The following is a 17,658-nucleotide window of genomic DNA, read 5'->3' as shown; positions in this document are numbered from 1 at the left end:
TCTAGTTTTCCTTGTTTTGAATTCGTTTTAATATGATGATTTTTAAACGCGCAGTTGCCAGAAAATGAAAAACCTATTTTAATCAACATGTGCAGCTATAGATCGTTTCTAAACAGTTTTTCTTATTCCGGTTATAAACCCCCTCGGATATAAGCCCCTCCGTTTATAAGCCCATCTTTAAGCCCTTACGAAGTTGTATAATCTCAGGACTTATCAGCGGTAGTTTACGATATGACGCTTTCTTTTTCGGCGCCGTTTTCAAAAGCCTCCGTTTGCACGTATCAACACTAGAAAGACCTACAATAGAAACGGAGCGTTTTCAAACGACTCCACTTTTTAAACCGTATTCGGAAACCTCCGTTTTCATCATCGTTCTCGGTCATTTTAGTGTGAACGACAGGCGAAAACGCATCAAAAAGTATGAGTTTTCAAACGAAATCTTCATTTCCTACCGAAAACATTTCGATCATGAAAAGCACTAGACCGTGAGGGTCTCAACAGCGTAATTTGCAGCCGTATAACCCATCTTTTAGTCAGTTTGAAGCAAAACTAAAGCAAAACTACATAAAATTTGAAAAGTAAACCGAGTCCGCAGTTTACTGCGGAACCACTTGCCTGCGGCTCGTGGTTCACAGCCACTTTCACAATGTTATGACGCAATTTATCATCAGTAAAAGGACAGACGCATAAAAAACTGACGTCAGTTGATATCAGTTTTATTCTAATAGCTGATTAACATTATGACGTAAAGGTCTTTTTGACTTAATTTGACAATGTAGCGGTTTGCAGAGAGATGGAAAAGCGTTCTCGACTCTCATTTCAGCTGACGGTATAAAGAAAAGGTACATTAGCTTGGAAAGTATCTTGTTATTTAGTTGAAATTCAAAGGTCGCTCATTCTATAGCTAGGGAAAAACCGTTACATGCGAGTAAAAATGACGAATTTAAACGGTATATTTAACGCGCGAGAAAAGTAAACAAATTTTCAAAATATTCCCACAAATGTGAAGCGTTAACTTCGGCGAAAAGCGATGTTTGAAGCGACAAATGGCTTCTCTAGCTAGCAGAAATTTCTGCCACCAGAATATGCCCTGAATAACCGATTGGTCAGTTTAGAGGAAACCATTTTATCAGTTTCAAGGAAGTAAAATTTATCGTCCTCTGTTTTCGATCGATTCTTTCAAATATATATATATAATTGCAATTTAGAGCAACTGACTGAAATAATTTCATTTTTTGGCCTAACAAATTTGGTCAGAAATCGAAGCAATAACTTAGTATTGTTTTTTTAATTTGTCTTGTGACGGGTGACAGCAAGAGATTTTTCTCTTGGTAACTGTAAGTAAAACCTTTCAAATCAGTTCTTATAATTTCGATTTGCTTTGTATCCACATATTCATTTCAACCAACATCTTGTTACCATTTCTTTTAATTTTGTTCCACCAGCGACTATGAAAATGTAGAAATGAAAACGACTTCACTGTTTACATTGCTTTTGACTGGTTTCATTTTCGTTTCATCTGTCGTCAGAGGTAAGTGAACTGAATTTTGCTAAAAAAAAAAAAAAAAGGGAAACAACACTGACAGAGCTTGGAATAGGATTAACAGACACTAACAGAATCTCCACTATCCCTAATCATAAGAATTTAATTCCAAAGAGGGTGTGTATCATTTCATTGTCCCAATTTTTTTGTCATATGTTGGTCCCGGGGGGGGGGGGGGAGACTCCCATATCAAAAGCACGGGGGTGCTCGCCGGAAATTTTGAAAAAAACCCCTAAGAGGTACCAAGATTCCGTTCTGTGCATACAAACTACACAAGCTTACTTTAATTTCCTCCAGCTTCAAATCTCCTCTGAACCTGTCAATCCCACCCTTCCTCAAAAAATCTCTACCTGTCGCTTTCACTCTCCCTCAAGTTTAACCACGAGAAAATACCGTTATTGGCTGAGCGATCAATGATTGGAACAACTTGCCCGCTGAAATAACTACAGTTGAACGCCGCTATTTTGAATTCTCGGGGGAAACAAAAAATAGTTCGTTTGAATTAGCGGGAGTGCGAGAAAGCCTTTAGTAAATGACTGAAGGGAAAATCCGAGGGAAATGGTTTTGAATTGGAAATAACGGGGAATTCGAAATAACCGAGTTCAAATTAGCGGGGTCCAACTGTACATCCGATATCATTGAGTCGTGTAGCTTGTATAGTTTTTGGGGAGCAGGGCTGGTGCGGTGGTGAGAGCGCTCGCATTCATCTATATGGTCCGGCCCGGTGTCATATGTGGGTTGAGTTTGTTGATAGTTCTCGCCTTGCTCCGAGGGTTTCTCTCCGGGTTCTCCGGTTTTCCTCCCTCCTAATAAACCAACATTTCCAAATTCCAATTCCACCTTGATAGAGGACCTGCATGAAAACCACCTAAGACTGATGTGGCTTCCTCTCTAAATATTATAATTAGATCATTTTATTTATTTAGTCTTTTCAAGTCAGCTTTGAGCTTTGACGTACCTTTTATTTCTAAGTTGCCGCTGCAAGCATGCACCCATGTATTTTAAACACTCTCGAACTCTCCTATCTAGGATTTTACAAGTTATGGAAGTAAAGGAATCTAATTGATTTCTTGCAGCTAATAATAGCAGTGCGGAATGTACTCCAGGAAAAGATAACGATGCGTGTGGATCTCATAAACAGTGCGTGAAGAAACTAGATGACAAGCAGTACCACTGTGTTTGTAAACCAGGATACGTACTAAAAGGAGATTCTTGTGAAGGTATAAATGAACAAATTACTTACCAGTCCAGGATTTTACAAGTTATGGAAGTAAAGGTATCTAATTGATTTCTTGCAGCCAATAATAGCAGTGCGGAATGTACTCCAGGAAAAGATAACGATGCGTGTGGATCTCATAAACAGTGCGTGAAGAAACTAGATGGCAAGCAGTACCACTGTGTTTGTAAACCAGGATACGTACTAAAAGGAGATTCTTGTGAAGGTATAAATGAACAAATTACTTACCAGTGCGAACTGAGGCAGCGTGCATACTACGCCGAAGAAATTTGAAAACGTAGCTTTATATCTACGGTTGGGCCTACAGTCCACACTAATCTGTCACGAAAACGGAGCTTTTCGAAAACGCCCTTGAAACCAGAGAAAGTGTGGACGGTAAAACGGAGCTTTTCGAAAAAAATATGTAATCGCGATAATCTTGTGATATCCCTGCCCAAGTTTTCCTCGAAGTCCTGAACCACAAATCCAAAATGATCGGTGATTGTTGCGTTTTTAAATTTCTCTGGCACATTGTGGACGGAAAACAATGGTTTTCAGAGTGAAACCGCCGTGTGGACGGAATGTGAATTAAAAGTTTTGGAAAACGAGTCAAGAGTTGGTTCATAGTTATCACACTAAAGCCATTATCCCGTCTTTAGTCATTCCAGAGAAGAATTAGCTCACCATATCTCCTTCTAGCAGATATAGATATGATTGAATTTTTATCAGAAACTAACACTACCTAAATGGATAATCCTCAAAGTGCACTTTACTCTTTAATTTACATTTTACATCACTGAGGGCAAGAAGTTTTAATTCCTTGGCCTAAATTAATCCAGCGTGTATTTTGACGTCAGAGCAATATAATTAAACCAAATTTACATATCAAAAACTGTGTAAGAACTAATTCGAAGAATCTATTTTTCAACAATATTTAACAATGACTTAAAAACTGTTCTCGCTTGTACTTTCGTTGAGTCGCTGGCAACGTCTCTATACTGGTTAGTCCAAACTAGACTTAACCAGGAGCCATAATCGGGGACGGAGACCGTAAGCGCGCGCCATTTCAAGTATTGGGGTTGTCCCCATGATATGGGACAATAATTCTATTTTTAGAACAAATTGCGCCATCACCTGCGGCACACGCGCGTGCATGCTGCGAGGATTTTTGCGGATGTCGCGCGGGGGAAATGGCGTCCGAAAGTCCTGAAATGTTTCATGTTTTTGCCCCACAACTCAACGCGTTTACGTCTGTTGGAGTTTTGCTTAAGTATTTTCGTCGTAAGCTGCTCCAGTTTGAGTGAAGTAAGACAGTGTCGAATTTAGGTATGTTCCGCTGTAAGCTTATATATATCGCTGACCAAGTTGTGTACCGACTGATGCTTCTTTTACATGAGCTGTACATTACTCCACTTTAAATTTCACATATGTTGAAGATTAACAGCTTTTCCATTACAAAGCAAAAAACTAGCTGGATATATTTAGATATAGCAGAGCTTCAGGACTTCATAGTTTCCTAGTTTCTCTTGCCACACGCTTGCGAGGAATTTGTCAGTCTATCGCGACCGAAAAGTAAAACAAAATAATTGCTAGTTTGAGTTTCGCTTGAATTGTAAGCGACGCTTGATGTTTCATCGAGGCTTAATAACTTTACGTCCGTAGATACTGCTGAGTTTTATTCGTGTAAAAATCCAGTAAATTCTCTGTTGTCGATGAATGAGAGCGCCCGCCGATGCGTGTTTTGTACAGTCAGTAAACATGACAAATTGTACTTCCGCCGCACTTTCGTGTGAAAGCGTACATCGAACTCAAACAGTAGCTCTATAGTTTTTAAATATGTTTAAGATTGATAAATGTTTGAGAACATATTAAAAGCTAAGCTCAAAATATGTGAATAAAGCAGAAACAATCAGCAAAGTTACGATGACGCTTTCTTTAATCGACTTGGAATAACAATTTCGATTTTGCTGATCGAGTTATAAAAACTCCTTGTCTATTTTCATTTTCGCAGTGTAAAACTTCACTATGCTTATGTTGAAGAAACACACATGATGTTAGTAGCCTTTTTTGCATTCGTGAAATTTGTTGCAGCATCTCAACACAAAAGATAACGAAAGAAGTCTTTGTCAAGATTTGTTGACAATTGAAAACACTGACTCGGACCTGAAAGTGCACGAGCTGCACTATGCAAATGAGCTAATTGTACGCGTCAGACTTTCCTTTCAAAAACCTTTGCAAACTCACCAAACAAGCAGAGACAATAAGCCACCAGGTTTTGGTTATGATTAAACATTGTCTGAGAAACTCACAAATTGACTCGATACCAGAGTAGAGAGTTTTCTTGCTATATTCTTAAGCATACGCGTGAGCTTACAACTAGCGTGAGCAGATCTTATTATTCATTCCCAGCGCGAGATTGAAGTCTTGTTTTCGACCCTGAAAAACCCACCTTTTCCGTTAGCTCAGAGCATTAAACTACATATAAGCGCCCTGGTTCGTATTCCCTGCCTTATTCCCTGCCATCGCTGTGAAAAATACGCAAGAGAATCTCTAACTCTCACCATTTGATCACGCAACGTGACAACATCCACGCGAGAGCCCCTGACATGTGCGTGAATCCGCGCGGATATATGACGTCAGGATGGCGCAATTTGTTCTAAAAATAGAAAAATTGTCCCATATCATAGGTACGCGCGAATCCCGAGACTTACGGTCTCCGTCCCCGATTATGGCTCCTGACTTAACTTCATTCCAATTTCATATAAGCTAGTTTGTCGCAATGTCAGCAAGTAAAATGTATCTGTTTAATATTTATTTCAGATCTAGATGAATGCAAGAAGAAAAAGATTCGAGTCAAGTGTAGAAGTATGGGAGCCACATGCAAAAATACCCATGGTTCGTTCGAGTGTGCGTGTCATCAAGGATTTAAGATGCATCCTTTGAATCATGTTTGCGAAGGTAAGGGTGGGTGGGTAAAGAAAACCGTAACCTCGAACCCAGGCTGTCTCTCTCCGCAAAAAAGAGAGAGAGCCTGGGACCGAGGCTGAGAGCACCGTGCGTTTTAACCCTGGCGGGGGTGGGGGGTGGGGGGGTACTCTATGTATCTTTCGGTAGGCGTGTGCCGCTGGGACTCTGAAACCGTTATCCTATACTAGATCATGATTAGTTTGATTTTGCAACCCTACTGCTCGACAAGGCACCAAAAAACCCCTTCTTCATTCCAAACTAGCAGGAGCCAATCACCCGGAGTCTCCATCCGCACTGTAACGTAGGGTATGGCAAGCCGTTTGTAGCAAAATTTAATCCTTGCGATATATGTTTAATCCTTTAAATAACGGTCTTATTTAAAGATAGAAAAAGGCATTCTATCCAATGGTAAATAAAGTTTTTGGTTCAATTCAATCTTTTAATTTTCACGATTCAATCCAATACCTGGAATATTGATTCAATCCAATACCTAAAATATTGATTCAATCCAATACCTAAAATATTGATTCAATCCAATACCTGGAATATTGATTCAATCCAATACCTAAAATATTGATTCAATCCAATACCTGGAATATTGATTCAATCCAATACCTCGAATATTGATGCAATCTTCCTGGGCCGAGCGCGGCCAACAGGAACGAGAGTAACTGAGCACTAGAGAGCACTGAAAACATGGCGGGCGAAGGAGAACTAGAGTTAGAAGTTTAGTTTCCTAAGTTTCTTGCAGACATCTTGGATAAAACGGAAATAATTTTTGAGAATTTTGACTCAGCAGTTGCAGAAGCGCACGCCGAAGTTCTTGATCAAACCATTAGTGTGCTTAGGTAAATGAGACATTGCTACAACCGAGACACAAGGGACACGGAAAATTTAGATTCCATTACTGCCGCTTTTATAGATGTAAGTTAACCAATTTTTATGTGACAAACATATTTGTTTATTAAAAGCTGTGTGTGCTAGCTTTTTGTGGCAAATAACATAAACTGTGGCAAATTTTGCTACCACATTGGTCTTTGGTATTGTGCATATTTCTGCTGTCCAATCATTACTGGCACACTAAACTTTGAACTGTAAACAAAATTTTTGCTGTGCCGTGTGCACAGTCAAACATGTTTCTCACAAAAACTGCTTGTGTAAACCTGGCTTTAAGTTATTTTTGAAATAAGAACCTTTACATTTTACAAGACAGCAATCATTGAACATTGGGATGTGTTTTAAGTTTTTCAATGTTGTTGTCTCATGTTTTGCATTATTTAACCCACACGTGGTACTTCTTTCGTAAAAACGATGTTTTTCTTGATATTCTATGACAAACATGGCACCAATTTGTTGTGAATAATATCGGGTACCAAGGGCTCAAGGCTAACACTACTGCCAACTAGCCACACATTTCAGTTTTGAATAGTAGATTTTGCACTTTCACTAGCCATTGTGACAATCATGATGGAATGGAGTACTGGTCTACTGGATGAAAACAAAATTGAGAATTATCCTGACAAAGTAAAACTGAAGAGAATAGAAACTAATGAAAACAGGGAAACTATGAGTGGATTTCGTGGAAATAATTGCCTTAATAAGCATATGATAAATATTTAACTATTAAAGGGAGATAAGAGAAAATGGCAACACTGATAAAAGTACATCAGAGATTGAACATAAGCACATTCAAGAAAAGCAGGATTCGTGTTTGTGGGAGTGAAATTTTCTTAGTGATTATTATTAACATTTTAGATGCAACAAGAAATGTCCAAGATTGACCACTCTTATAAAAAAGTCAGTGAAGCTGTGTATGAAAAAGGCTGGCTGGTGCAAAGTTAGTTTTGGCTAGTGACATGAGTCCTGTTAGTAGCCATTACGCCAGTGCACCAAGAGGTTAGTCTTGTGTCCTGGGTACTTTTGAAAATAAGATAACAAATTAACCTTGCAACATTTTAATATCTGTTTTGATAAGCACCTGAAAAATCTACAAGGCAGAGTAATGCACATGGCAGTTATCAAATGCCCTGATTTCTCTTCAGTTTAGTTGTGTTGCTAGAAGTTAGGCATTCTGTAATAATTACAGAATGCCTAACTTCTAGCATTATTCAAGCAGTTTCTGAGTTTTGTTTAGTTGTGTTGCTAGAAGTTAGGCATTCTGTAATTCAAGCAGTTTCTGAGTTTTGTATATCAATGAAAAGGAAGATGAGAAAATAATTTACTTGATACAGGGTGAGGTTTTCTGTTGTGAACTGAGTTGCCAAAATACTTTAAGGGCCATAATCTTCTTTACCAAGCCCACACATATGTAGTATTATGCAATTGTCAGTTGCCCAAGTTTAACAGTCACTAGTTCTAGAACCTCTTGGAAGATGTCTACTCCTATTTGACTTGATTATCTTAAGGGATCTAGCCTTTCCAATACAAATGACTGCACTGAATCATGTTGTCCCAGGTCAATTTCTTCAACTACAACATTGTTATCACTGTCCAATGGAGTTGGGCCATCAGGATCATCACCATAGTATTCAAAATCATATGACTTTCCATTTGAAAGGGGGTTTTCAGGCTGCATCATATGATTAAGCCACATTTGGTATGGCAACCAGTTTTTTTTCTGTTCTTACATTTTGGTGGTTGAAAGCTTCAGTGAACTGGCAAAGAGCAAGGTTTATCCTTGGTTGAAAAACTAAGTGTAAGGTGGAAAGATGTACTGAATTATCAGTGTCCAGGATGCCTGACAATTCCATACTACAAAAAGTGTAAAAGTTCAAGTGGGAAGCACAACGGAAACATCCCTCCACAATCTTTCAATTCGTTGGTTGTGTCGATGGCCCTGCAGTGAAGCTGCCCCTCTCCTCTCTTCTAACCTGCTCCATTGTATCGCACACACCAACGTTTTCAACACCATGATCTACTCGTACTCTGGAAGGCCAAAATTCTCCGTCTCTCTTAACGGCATCCAGAAACAATTCAAGAACTGTTTCTGCTTTATTGTTGGCACTACATTTCAAAAACATTATTCTCCGAGAAAATCCGTCTATACAGCCGAATTAGTATTTTCCATCGGATCAGAGAGTGATGTCCATCCAGATGCCAAAGCGAATTTACGCACCCCATCTCAAGACAGTATTTTGGGGATCTAATTTTGCTAGCCTTTCTCTTATTCTTCTCCGTTGAACCCGTAACCCAATGGACTTAAAGAAACCTGCAATGAAATTATATCCATACTCTTGAATGATTTCGGTTCCTTATCAGGTAAGCTGTTGAAACCCCTCATATCTTCTCAGCCATACTCTGTCAATCTTCTGTGAATTGTCCATCTCCAAACTCCAATCATCTTTGTTATCGTTGTCCAGATGAATCCTAGTCCTCAAAGTTCCTCGAGCACCTCAACAGGAATTTTACGAAATGGTCTTCCATGATTCCAACTTCTGAGTCAAAATTCTCAAAAATTATTTCCGTTTTATCCAAGATGTCTGCAAGAAAGTTAGGAAACTAAACTTCTAAATCTAGTTCTCCTTCGCCCGCCATGTTTTCAGTGCTCTCTAGTGCTCAGTTACTCTCGTTCCTGTTGGCCGCGCTCGGCCCAGGAAGATTGCATCAATATTTGAGGTATTGGATTGAATCAATATTTCAGGTATTGGATTGAATCAATATTTCAGGTATTGGATTGCATCAATATTCGAGGTATTGGATTGAATCAATATTCCAGGTATTGGATTGAATCAATATTTTAGGTATTGGATTGAATCAATATTCCAGGTATTGGATTGAATCAATATTTTAGGTATTGGATTGAATCAATATTTTAGGTATTGGATTGAATCAATATTCCAGGTATTGGATTGAATCATGAAAATTAAAAGATTGAATTGAACCAAAAATTTTATTTACCATTGGATTGAATGCCTTTTTCTATCTTTAAATAAAACCGTTATTTAAAGGATTAAACATATATTGCAAGGATTTAATTTTGCTACAAACGGCTTGCCATAGTAGGGTCAACCCTTTCCCGTATCATTCTATTTTTAGAACTGTAATAACCGCAAGGGTCTCTTGGTTTCCCACAAAATATCTTGTTTTTACAGATAGAAAATGCAAAACAGGGCACAAAAGTGGGATTTCAGTCTTTGTTATAACAAAGAATGGCCTTAGCTCGGGTATAATTGGGTATTGAATAGGGGTCATGTGAAAACTCCTACGAGAGCTGTTACTAAAAATAGAAAGATAGGGAAAGGGTTGACTCACAGGGTCAGTATGGGAGATAGAGGCTCCGGATAATGGGCTCCTGAAACTAGCTATTTTTCCATGCAGAATCTTTATCACTATTGTAGTCCAACATACGCTGACTAAAACCAATATCCTACAAAGTAACTTCCGAGTTTCAACTTCTCTTACAGAACCCCGGGTAAAGAACCCTGTTCTACTCTAAATTATTTATACACTGGCCACTTTTCCGGTTAATTGTACCTTATATTCTAGATCAAAAACTGTCTGATTTCCATACCCTATCCCAGACTTAACCGCCTGAAACCAATACCCTTTACAGCGGCACATACTCATATAGCTTATACATGGGAATACCCCTGGGGGTGTGGGAGTAACGATTATCGATCCCCTGACGAGTTAATTTTCTTTTTCGACCAATTATAGATCAGGATGAATGTAAGGATTTAGAAATATGCCACGAGAAAGCCACGTGTCACAACACGAGAGGAACGTACCGATGCACGTGCAAAAAAGGATTTGCTGGCGACGGAGTGGAGTGTGTTGTAGACATAGCTTACAACCAGGAGAAAGACAAACAGCTGATCTTAATGATCGGAGGCGCAGCTGGTGGAGGAGTGCTTTTAATCATTGCTTTGATAGCGTTTTGCTGCTGTGCAAGAAAGCGAAAGAAAGAGGAGAAAGAGGAAAATATCGAAAAAATGGAATCTACGCTTTCTCAATATGGAAATGATTGGGAAAGCTCTGACGATTCAGACGAAGAGTCCGACTGAAGCAAGAAAATAAACATGATTCAAATTCGGTTGCTCCGTGTTCAATTTTTGTCTTACGAAACTGATTATATAAGAGCAAATATCTGTTTATCACCGTTTTCTTCACGGGGAACATGTGATTTTCTTAAAATAATCAGAAAACAGATTTTTGTGCACCTCTGTTTTATTTTGATAAAGCAGTTCGGCAGTATTAACAAGGGAAACTTTTCTCATTTTGTTTTATAACACAGGAAATAAAAAGAATTGTTTGAATAAATTGTTATTTGGGAGAACAACCAGACTACCTTTTCATTTTTTAACTCCACTCCGTCTGCAGAGCACAAATAACGCAACAAACAACTACGAACATCTTTCGCGGTTACTGGTAGGGCGCTAACCGCGGCAGTCACATGTACCCGTCAGGTACCTATTTTTCCTGTGAAATCAGCCATGCCAGAATAGCTAAATTTTATGCCTCCTCACTAGTTATTAGTTTTTAATTGGGCGAATTTCAAAATGCAAGGTACAAGCAACATTACCAAGGATTGTTATATAAACTTCTGCAAACCAACCAGTACAAAGTCTAGTCTTGCCATAATTCAGGAGAAAAACCTATTTTGTGGCCTTGAAATATTTATTTCATTTTATGAGCAAACAGGAAGTGTTTCATACCTTGATTTCTTTGAAAGGTTTTATTTGATAATGTAAACCAATCTTAAAACAGTTCCCTTTACATGCAACTAGGGTTCTAGGTTTGGTAATAGTCCTTTGCAAGATTTCTTTCTCAAGGCATACAGAACAGAACTGATGAGCTATTAATATTTTGACCCCAGTTTCGCTAAATATACATGCTTCTGTCAGTTATATTGCAAATTTAAGTGTATATCTTGTACAACTGACATTCATGCATTCTATACTCAATGGTAAGACACAACGTCCATACTGAATACTTGGAACTATTATCAAGAATGCACTAATGACAAACATTAGCACAATTCTATTTGTACACTAATCAAGACATGCTGCAATCTGACTGGCTGAGCTACTCGAACACAATCAGCCATTAGTGTGCAGTGGCTGGAGGTTGTCCACATAATGACAAAATTTTCTGGTTTCTCTCATGCTACGAGGAAGATTTAGAAATATTACTGGATAATAACTATCCAGTAATATAATTATTACACTCTCAAGGAAAGAAAGGAAATTGACCATCATGCTACATTTAAACCTCAAAATTTTTCAATGAACCAATGAGTGCGTGTGCACTATTGCAAGTTTCAAATACAGTTCAGTCCAGACAATGTTGCTAAAGAAGTGAGGTTTAGCACTACGGTGACAAATGAATGGATATTGTCTACATTTGAAAGAAATTTAGTAAGTTAGAATTCTACTACACAATTACAATTATTCACTTGGGATTTCTATGAGGTGATTATTAGTTGATTTGGCCTTTGGCTTCCTCAGCGATCACCTCATAGAAATCTTGAGCTTGTAATCTAATTGTTGATCAGAATAGCAATATCAAGACATGTGCCAGTACAGTGTTTTATTACACAAGAATCCTATTTAATATGTCTGTTATGACTAAACAGATCTTACACTAGGGAACTCTTAACACTGTCTGCCAGCAGGTTTTCATTTCCACTGATAAAAACAGCATTGATTCTATTATAGCAAAAAAAAATGTGCTTTCATTGCCAGACTTCCCCTACCTTTCCCTCTACTCTTTCCTGGATTTCATCACCGCTAATCAAGTAGTGTAAAAGTGGTGAATTATTATACTCTTGGGTCTCTAACCTCTTACAAATACAGTGTACATACTTCTGACCCATCATGCTTGGAGTTTGTGCAACAGCTAATAAGATTGTCTGCAGTCAACGAAGGAGGCTCCCACATCATTAGAATACTATCAAGTTCTCAATACAACTTCTCACATATTTTGTAGAATTTTCCCTTGTAATTTCTACTCTCCAATCATGACAGCTTTCCACAGATCATCAAGTCTTTCAGTCTTGTCAGGTTCCTACTTAAGTCTTGTATAAAAAGTTTACGAGAAGTTAAAGTGTAACAATTAGTTATTACTGCAGATGAAAGTGTTGCCTAGCTTACAGGGACAACTGAGCTAATTTACACATATCACAGGCAAGATTAACAAATTATGTAACATTGGTCATGAATGGCTGAAAATATTCTCACACATAATTCATGGTTGACGTACTTGTCATCTTACACTTACAACAAATCATATGAAAGTCGGAGACAACACTCAAATTACTATTACACAGCTTGAGCAAGATTGGAGATTAGAATTCTAATACAATAATGGCTGCATAAAAACACCTATTTGTTGATCTTGCCCATATGTGTTCAAGTAGCACATCGCCGATTTACCCATGATTTGTATAAGAGAAGATTTTGAAGAGAAATCTATTTACAGCAACCGCCCTGGTGCGGTTCATTTGTTTCCCTGAGGTCAACACCTCTTGGCTGTCGGCCCACAGCAGGTCCAGCTGATGCATTGTCACTCTTGGGCAGTTTCTTTGCTGTAATAGTAGTAATAAAAAAACTGTAAATTCTGATAACTCCTTAATTAAGAGGTTGCTCCAACTTGACTCAAGTTTCACCAGCATTAAGCAACCACCATTAACTTCACTCTAGATGGGATTCTTCATTAAGAACAGTAAGAGACACAGAGTCGCACTCACCTATTGCTAAGAAGATATCATTGACGTTCATTGCAGTTTTTGCAGATGTCTCCATAAACAGAAGACCATTGTCCTCAGCATAAGATTGAGCATCCTAATCAGGCAAAAACAATCCATAATTCAGTTGGTTCAGAGAATTTACTGTTTGTTACTTAGTCACACAAAACTAAGATTTCACATTTTATAAATTAGAAGCTGGCTAGAAAAACCAGGTATTACAAATTTTTCTTTCCCTTTGAAGTCCCTTTGACTCTTTGTCCACATATTTGGCAGTCATTTTTTGAAAATGTGAGGTTATAGAAGGTGAGTACTTTATGCACCATTACCATTTCATGAAGTACATGTCTGAAGGGAAACTGCTGACTAAAATGATTTATAACCAACCATATATGGCCGCTGAATAAATGAGCAGTGCAGAACGTAGTACACAAACAGCTATGGACAAACTTTGTTGAACAAAGAAATGCTGTTACAAGACTGTTAGTACCTTTGATTTTCTATTGTTTCATTAGTAATCCAACAATTTTTTTTTTAAATTTTGACTGGCAGAAAAAAAAATTCAGCTCAACATTTTTGGACTCTACACTGGAGTCAAAGTGGCTCCCTGTAGGAATTACTTGGAGTCGAATAAATTCTTGGCATAAAATAGGCCAAATTTGGCATATTTGTAATCCCTGAAAAACTATTAAGCTAGAGGTAGTTTACCTCATATTCCACCATCCTCTTGCTTGAAAGATCTGCTTTATTTCCTGCGAGTGCTATGACAATATTTGGACTCGCCTGTCGCTGAAGTTCTTTCACCCAAGTTTTTGCTCTGCTAAATGTATCCTGGTTTGTTATGTCATACACAACAATAGCAGCCTGTGCACCTCTGTAGTACATTGGAGCTAAACTGTGATACCTCTCTTGACCTGCTGTGTCCCATATCTCAAACTTAACAGTTGTATCATCCAAACACACTGTCTGTGTCAAAAAGGCAGCTAAAGATCGCAGGATAAAGAGATTAATCAATTTTGTAATTTCGCTGTCCTTTTTTTAGACTTCAAAATATTTAATGTTCCTGAATGAGAGAGAACTTCAATTCAATTCAATTCAATTCTTTATTTACACTACATAGGGCATTTAAATACATTTTGTAAGGTAAACTAATGAAAATAGTACAATAAAATGACGAAATAAGATGCTGTAAGGAAATAAAATTTCTATGTGAGCGGTGACCAAGGTAGCAAGAGCTTTCTGGTTGGACACCACCATGGTAAAGTAAATGGCAGCAAAAACTAATTCAGCTAACCTTGACCTACATGCACTTATTTTCATTTCTTCTCACCTCCAATTGTACTCTCCTGATATTCATGAAACTGTCCTTTAACAAATCTTAGAACCAAACTTGATTTTCCTACAGCTGATTCACCTGTTGAATTCGATCATTGAAAAAATTCAGCATGGCTGTGCAAGTTTAAAATGCAAAGTCCAGCAACAAAGAATTTAAACAAGGAAGTATTTGACAGACAATTGCTCAAAGAGGAAGTTAACAAAGGCATGCCACACTTGCCCCAAAATTGACATATCAAGAAAGAGGATAAAGTACACCACATTCATTCTCAGAAGCCATTCGGTTTCTCTTTCAAAAACATCAGAGTAACAAAATTAGTAACTGATCTTTCGCTGAGAAATACGTCTTGTACATTTCCACATTTTTGCAACTAGGACAAGACATTAATTTACTTTTCTAAATCTTCTTGACATATCCACTCTAAGATGTTTTTGAGCTTCAAACAACATCTACAGCATGTGTGCAAACTGAAGGAAGACCAGATCAATTGAAAAAACAAAGAGAATGGCCATATGAAGTTTGCATAAATGTTATGGTATTACTCTAGAATTCTGGCACTCAAGGAAGTTGAGAAGGAGAAAATGAAAAATGGAAATTCTCTTTACCAGAAATCAAGGAAGTACAGTAACTGAGTCGACTGGTTGAGAGGGGAACTTTTGAGTAACTCAAGTCATATTTCCAATTTAAGTCTTAGTCACACAAGAAAATCTTTGCCATCATACCAGATATCATGATATTGTACTAAAGATATTTCTATCTGGCCCTTGAACTCTATCACTACCTTGAGTTAAAATCAAGTTTAAAAAAAACATGTTCCTTATTATGCTGAAAGTGACACTCACCTAGAAGTACCAGTTTAAACTGACAGATTTTACCCTGCACAGCTCCATTGGGGCGTTGTGCCGTTCCCCGCGTCGCCATTGAAAGACACTAAATATCCGGTTGAGGTCTGTACCAAAGTTTTAAGATTCCAGCTTAAATATCTTGTAAACGTAGATCACACAACTAAAATAACAAAGTGACTGAATCAACTGATGTATAATTTCAGGACAATTTTTGAGAAATAAACCCACAGGAGTTCCATGTTTTCAACTAATGACATAAGGACTGACGCTTATTCTTAAAAAGTAATGGCTCATACAATGTACAGTAGTATCAGAGATAAAAAAAACTGTTCAACAGAAATTATAGAAAAAAAAATTAGCTTTTTAAATTGGCCGAAACTCCCAATATCTGATCAAATTCACATTTCTCCTTACAATGTTAACATATATGACTGATACATACAGATGAGCATACAGAAAATCATCCACTACAAATGTAAGGGATGTTGCTTGATGAATAACAAAACTCTCAATACTAATGATAAAATGACTGTACACATTTTAAAAATATGCAATGACAAAGCATAATACTAGTAAAGACATCAAAATAGATGATTTCAAAATCATGGGGAATAAACAGGGAGAAAATATGAGGCAAACGAACTTTTTCTGCAGATATAATAATAATACAAACAAAATTATTGTATAACATTCTTTGCATGTTATTTTTTAAGTATTAATATAATAAGCAAGCAAAGTTTGTGAAATTACTCTACGACGTTAAAAGGTATCTTACTAAGTATTCTATAAAATGTATGACATGAATGTATTCACAAAACTGCCGTTCTGGATGATCGTGGAAGAAGATTCATCAACATTCACAAACCGTAAAGCCTCGAAAAGATGATTACGAAATAAGCAAATCGTTCTTTACGTGCAGGCGATTCCATTAATTACACGTTACTGCAAACTAGCCTGCGCTACGTTCGTGAAAATTCACTTAGATTAAGGTCTAATGTAAATAAAAACACAACTATTTTTATTTGGGCGTTTTCTTGAAGGATGTAAGCTTAAGTTCAAGCCAAAGTTAACGAAACACTGGAATGTTCTGTCCTGGCTACAGTACACCGAACTTGCGAACTAAAAGGTTTGAAATTTTAATAGTATCTATTTTATTAAGATCGCTTGTCTGGACAAGTCCTCGATGCAATCTGCTCCACAAGAAATAGGAGTCAAACTTTTACACCAAATACCTTTTAATTTCCATCCAAAGGACACAACATCGGTTACCTAATAACACGGCAAGATTGTAGATATCGGTTAAACTTCGCGACATTGCAATCGAAGAATGATTGTACCAGAAAATTCCCTTCCTTCGTGACTTAATGATACAATGCAGAGGTTTAGGATCGAAGAGGAAGACAGTTTCGGCAAGAAATGTTCGCCAAAACAACCGTTTATGCATGATCAAACGCAAAACGACGTCATACTTTCCAAATAAACGTTCAAAATGAGTACAGTCGTTCGTGAATTTCCGGTGAAAACAACTCGAAACGAAACGGCGAAATTGCCCCTGTCAGGATAAGTACAGGAGAAAAAATTCTTCTGCATTACTCTCCCAAAGCAATGTAGCTATTTGTCAACAGTAACAAAGAAATCCTCTAACTACCGGGTCTACATAGACGTGTCGGAGAAACAAATATGGCGACGCTTCTAGAAACGTATCGCCTGACTTCCTTTCATGTTTACGACAAAATATGCGATCAAATGGAAAAATCACGACCAAATATCAGCACACAGCTGTTCAACAGAGAACAAACCTACCTGTAAATGGACTTCTAAGCGATAAAATTAGAAGAAATCAGTGAAAATAGCTGATATCACTCTAAAGTACAAGTTTCAGTTCAGAGCAGGACCACAATGACCCGCGTGACTACACGAGCCCTGCTAATGCTTCTCAAGTCCAGTCCACCCCACAGTTGGAACAAAAACATTACGTCATTTCTAATTTTCAGCAGGGCCGGCCGGTACGGTATAATAACCTAACCCAGGATTAAAAGTTAGTCGAAGTACGTAATTATCTTTCTT

At 37.7% G+C, this 17,658-nt stretch overlaps 2 protein-coding genes across 4 annotated transcripts in view; one reads left to right on the top strand and one right to left on the bottom strand.

Moving 5' to 3' along the window:
- Positions 1–11,004, top strand: part of LOC110067289 (uncharacterized) — a 29,386-nt gene extending 18,382 nt beyond the window's left edge. Inside the window, exons 2-6 of one of the 2 annotated variants that reach the window (XM_089296921.1) lie at positions 1,446–1,531; positions 2,620–2,763; positions 2,842–2,985; positions 5,580–5,717; positions 10,383–11,004. In XM_089296921.1, the coding sequence (XP_089153047.1) occupies positions 1,465–1,531; positions 2,620–2,763; positions 2,842–2,985; positions 5,580–5,717; positions 10,383–10,729 (840 nt within the window). In that variant the 5' untranslated portion in view covers positions 1,446–1,464 and the 3' untranslated portion in view covers positions 10,730–11,004. Of the gene's footprint in view, positions 1–1,193; positions 1,532–2,619; positions 2,764–2,841; positions 2,986–5,579; positions 5,718–10,382 lie in introns of those variants that run through there. The other variant, XM_089296920.1, reaches the window with a different exon arrangement.
- A 381-nt stretch (positions 11,005–11,385) lies between these two features.
- LOC110067288 (ras-related protein Rab-5B-like) lies at positions 11,386–17,508 on the bottom strand. 2 transcript variants are annotated; one of them, XM_089296923.1, is made up of 7 exons: positions 17,395–17,508; positions 16,824–16,860; positions 15,589–15,751; positions 14,741–14,824; positions 14,119–14,393; positions 13,414–13,507; positions 11,386–13,251 (listed from the first exon to the last, which is right to left on the bottom strand). In XM_089296923.1, exons 3-7 carry the CDS (start codon positions 15,665–15,667, stop codon positions 13,136–13,138), a joined length of 648 nt encoding a protein of 215 aa, XP_089153049.1. In that variant the 5' UTR covers positions 15,668–15,751; positions 16,824–16,860; positions 17,395–17,508; the 3' UTR covers positions 11,386–13,135. The 2 variants fall into 2 exon arrangements, with proteins under 2 accessions (XP_089153049.1, XP_020630262.1); XM_020774603.2 differs by lacking the exon at positions 16,824–16,860.
- Between the last annotated feature and the right edge of the window lie 150 nt (positions 17,509–17,658).

This window comes from Orbicella faveolata, unplaced genomic scaffold (assembly GCF_042242905.1).
Source record: "Orbicella faveolata isolate gen_17 unplaced genomic scaffold, um_ofav_v1 contig_27, whole genome shotgun sequence".
In the NCBI taxonomy this organism is placed as follows: domain Eukaryota; kingdom Metazoa; phylum Cnidaria; class Anthozoa; order Scleractinia; family Merulinidae; genus Orbicella; species Orbicella faveolata.
Note: the sequence above shows the minus strand (reverse complement) of the source record. Positions and strands in the feature narration are given on the sequence as shown.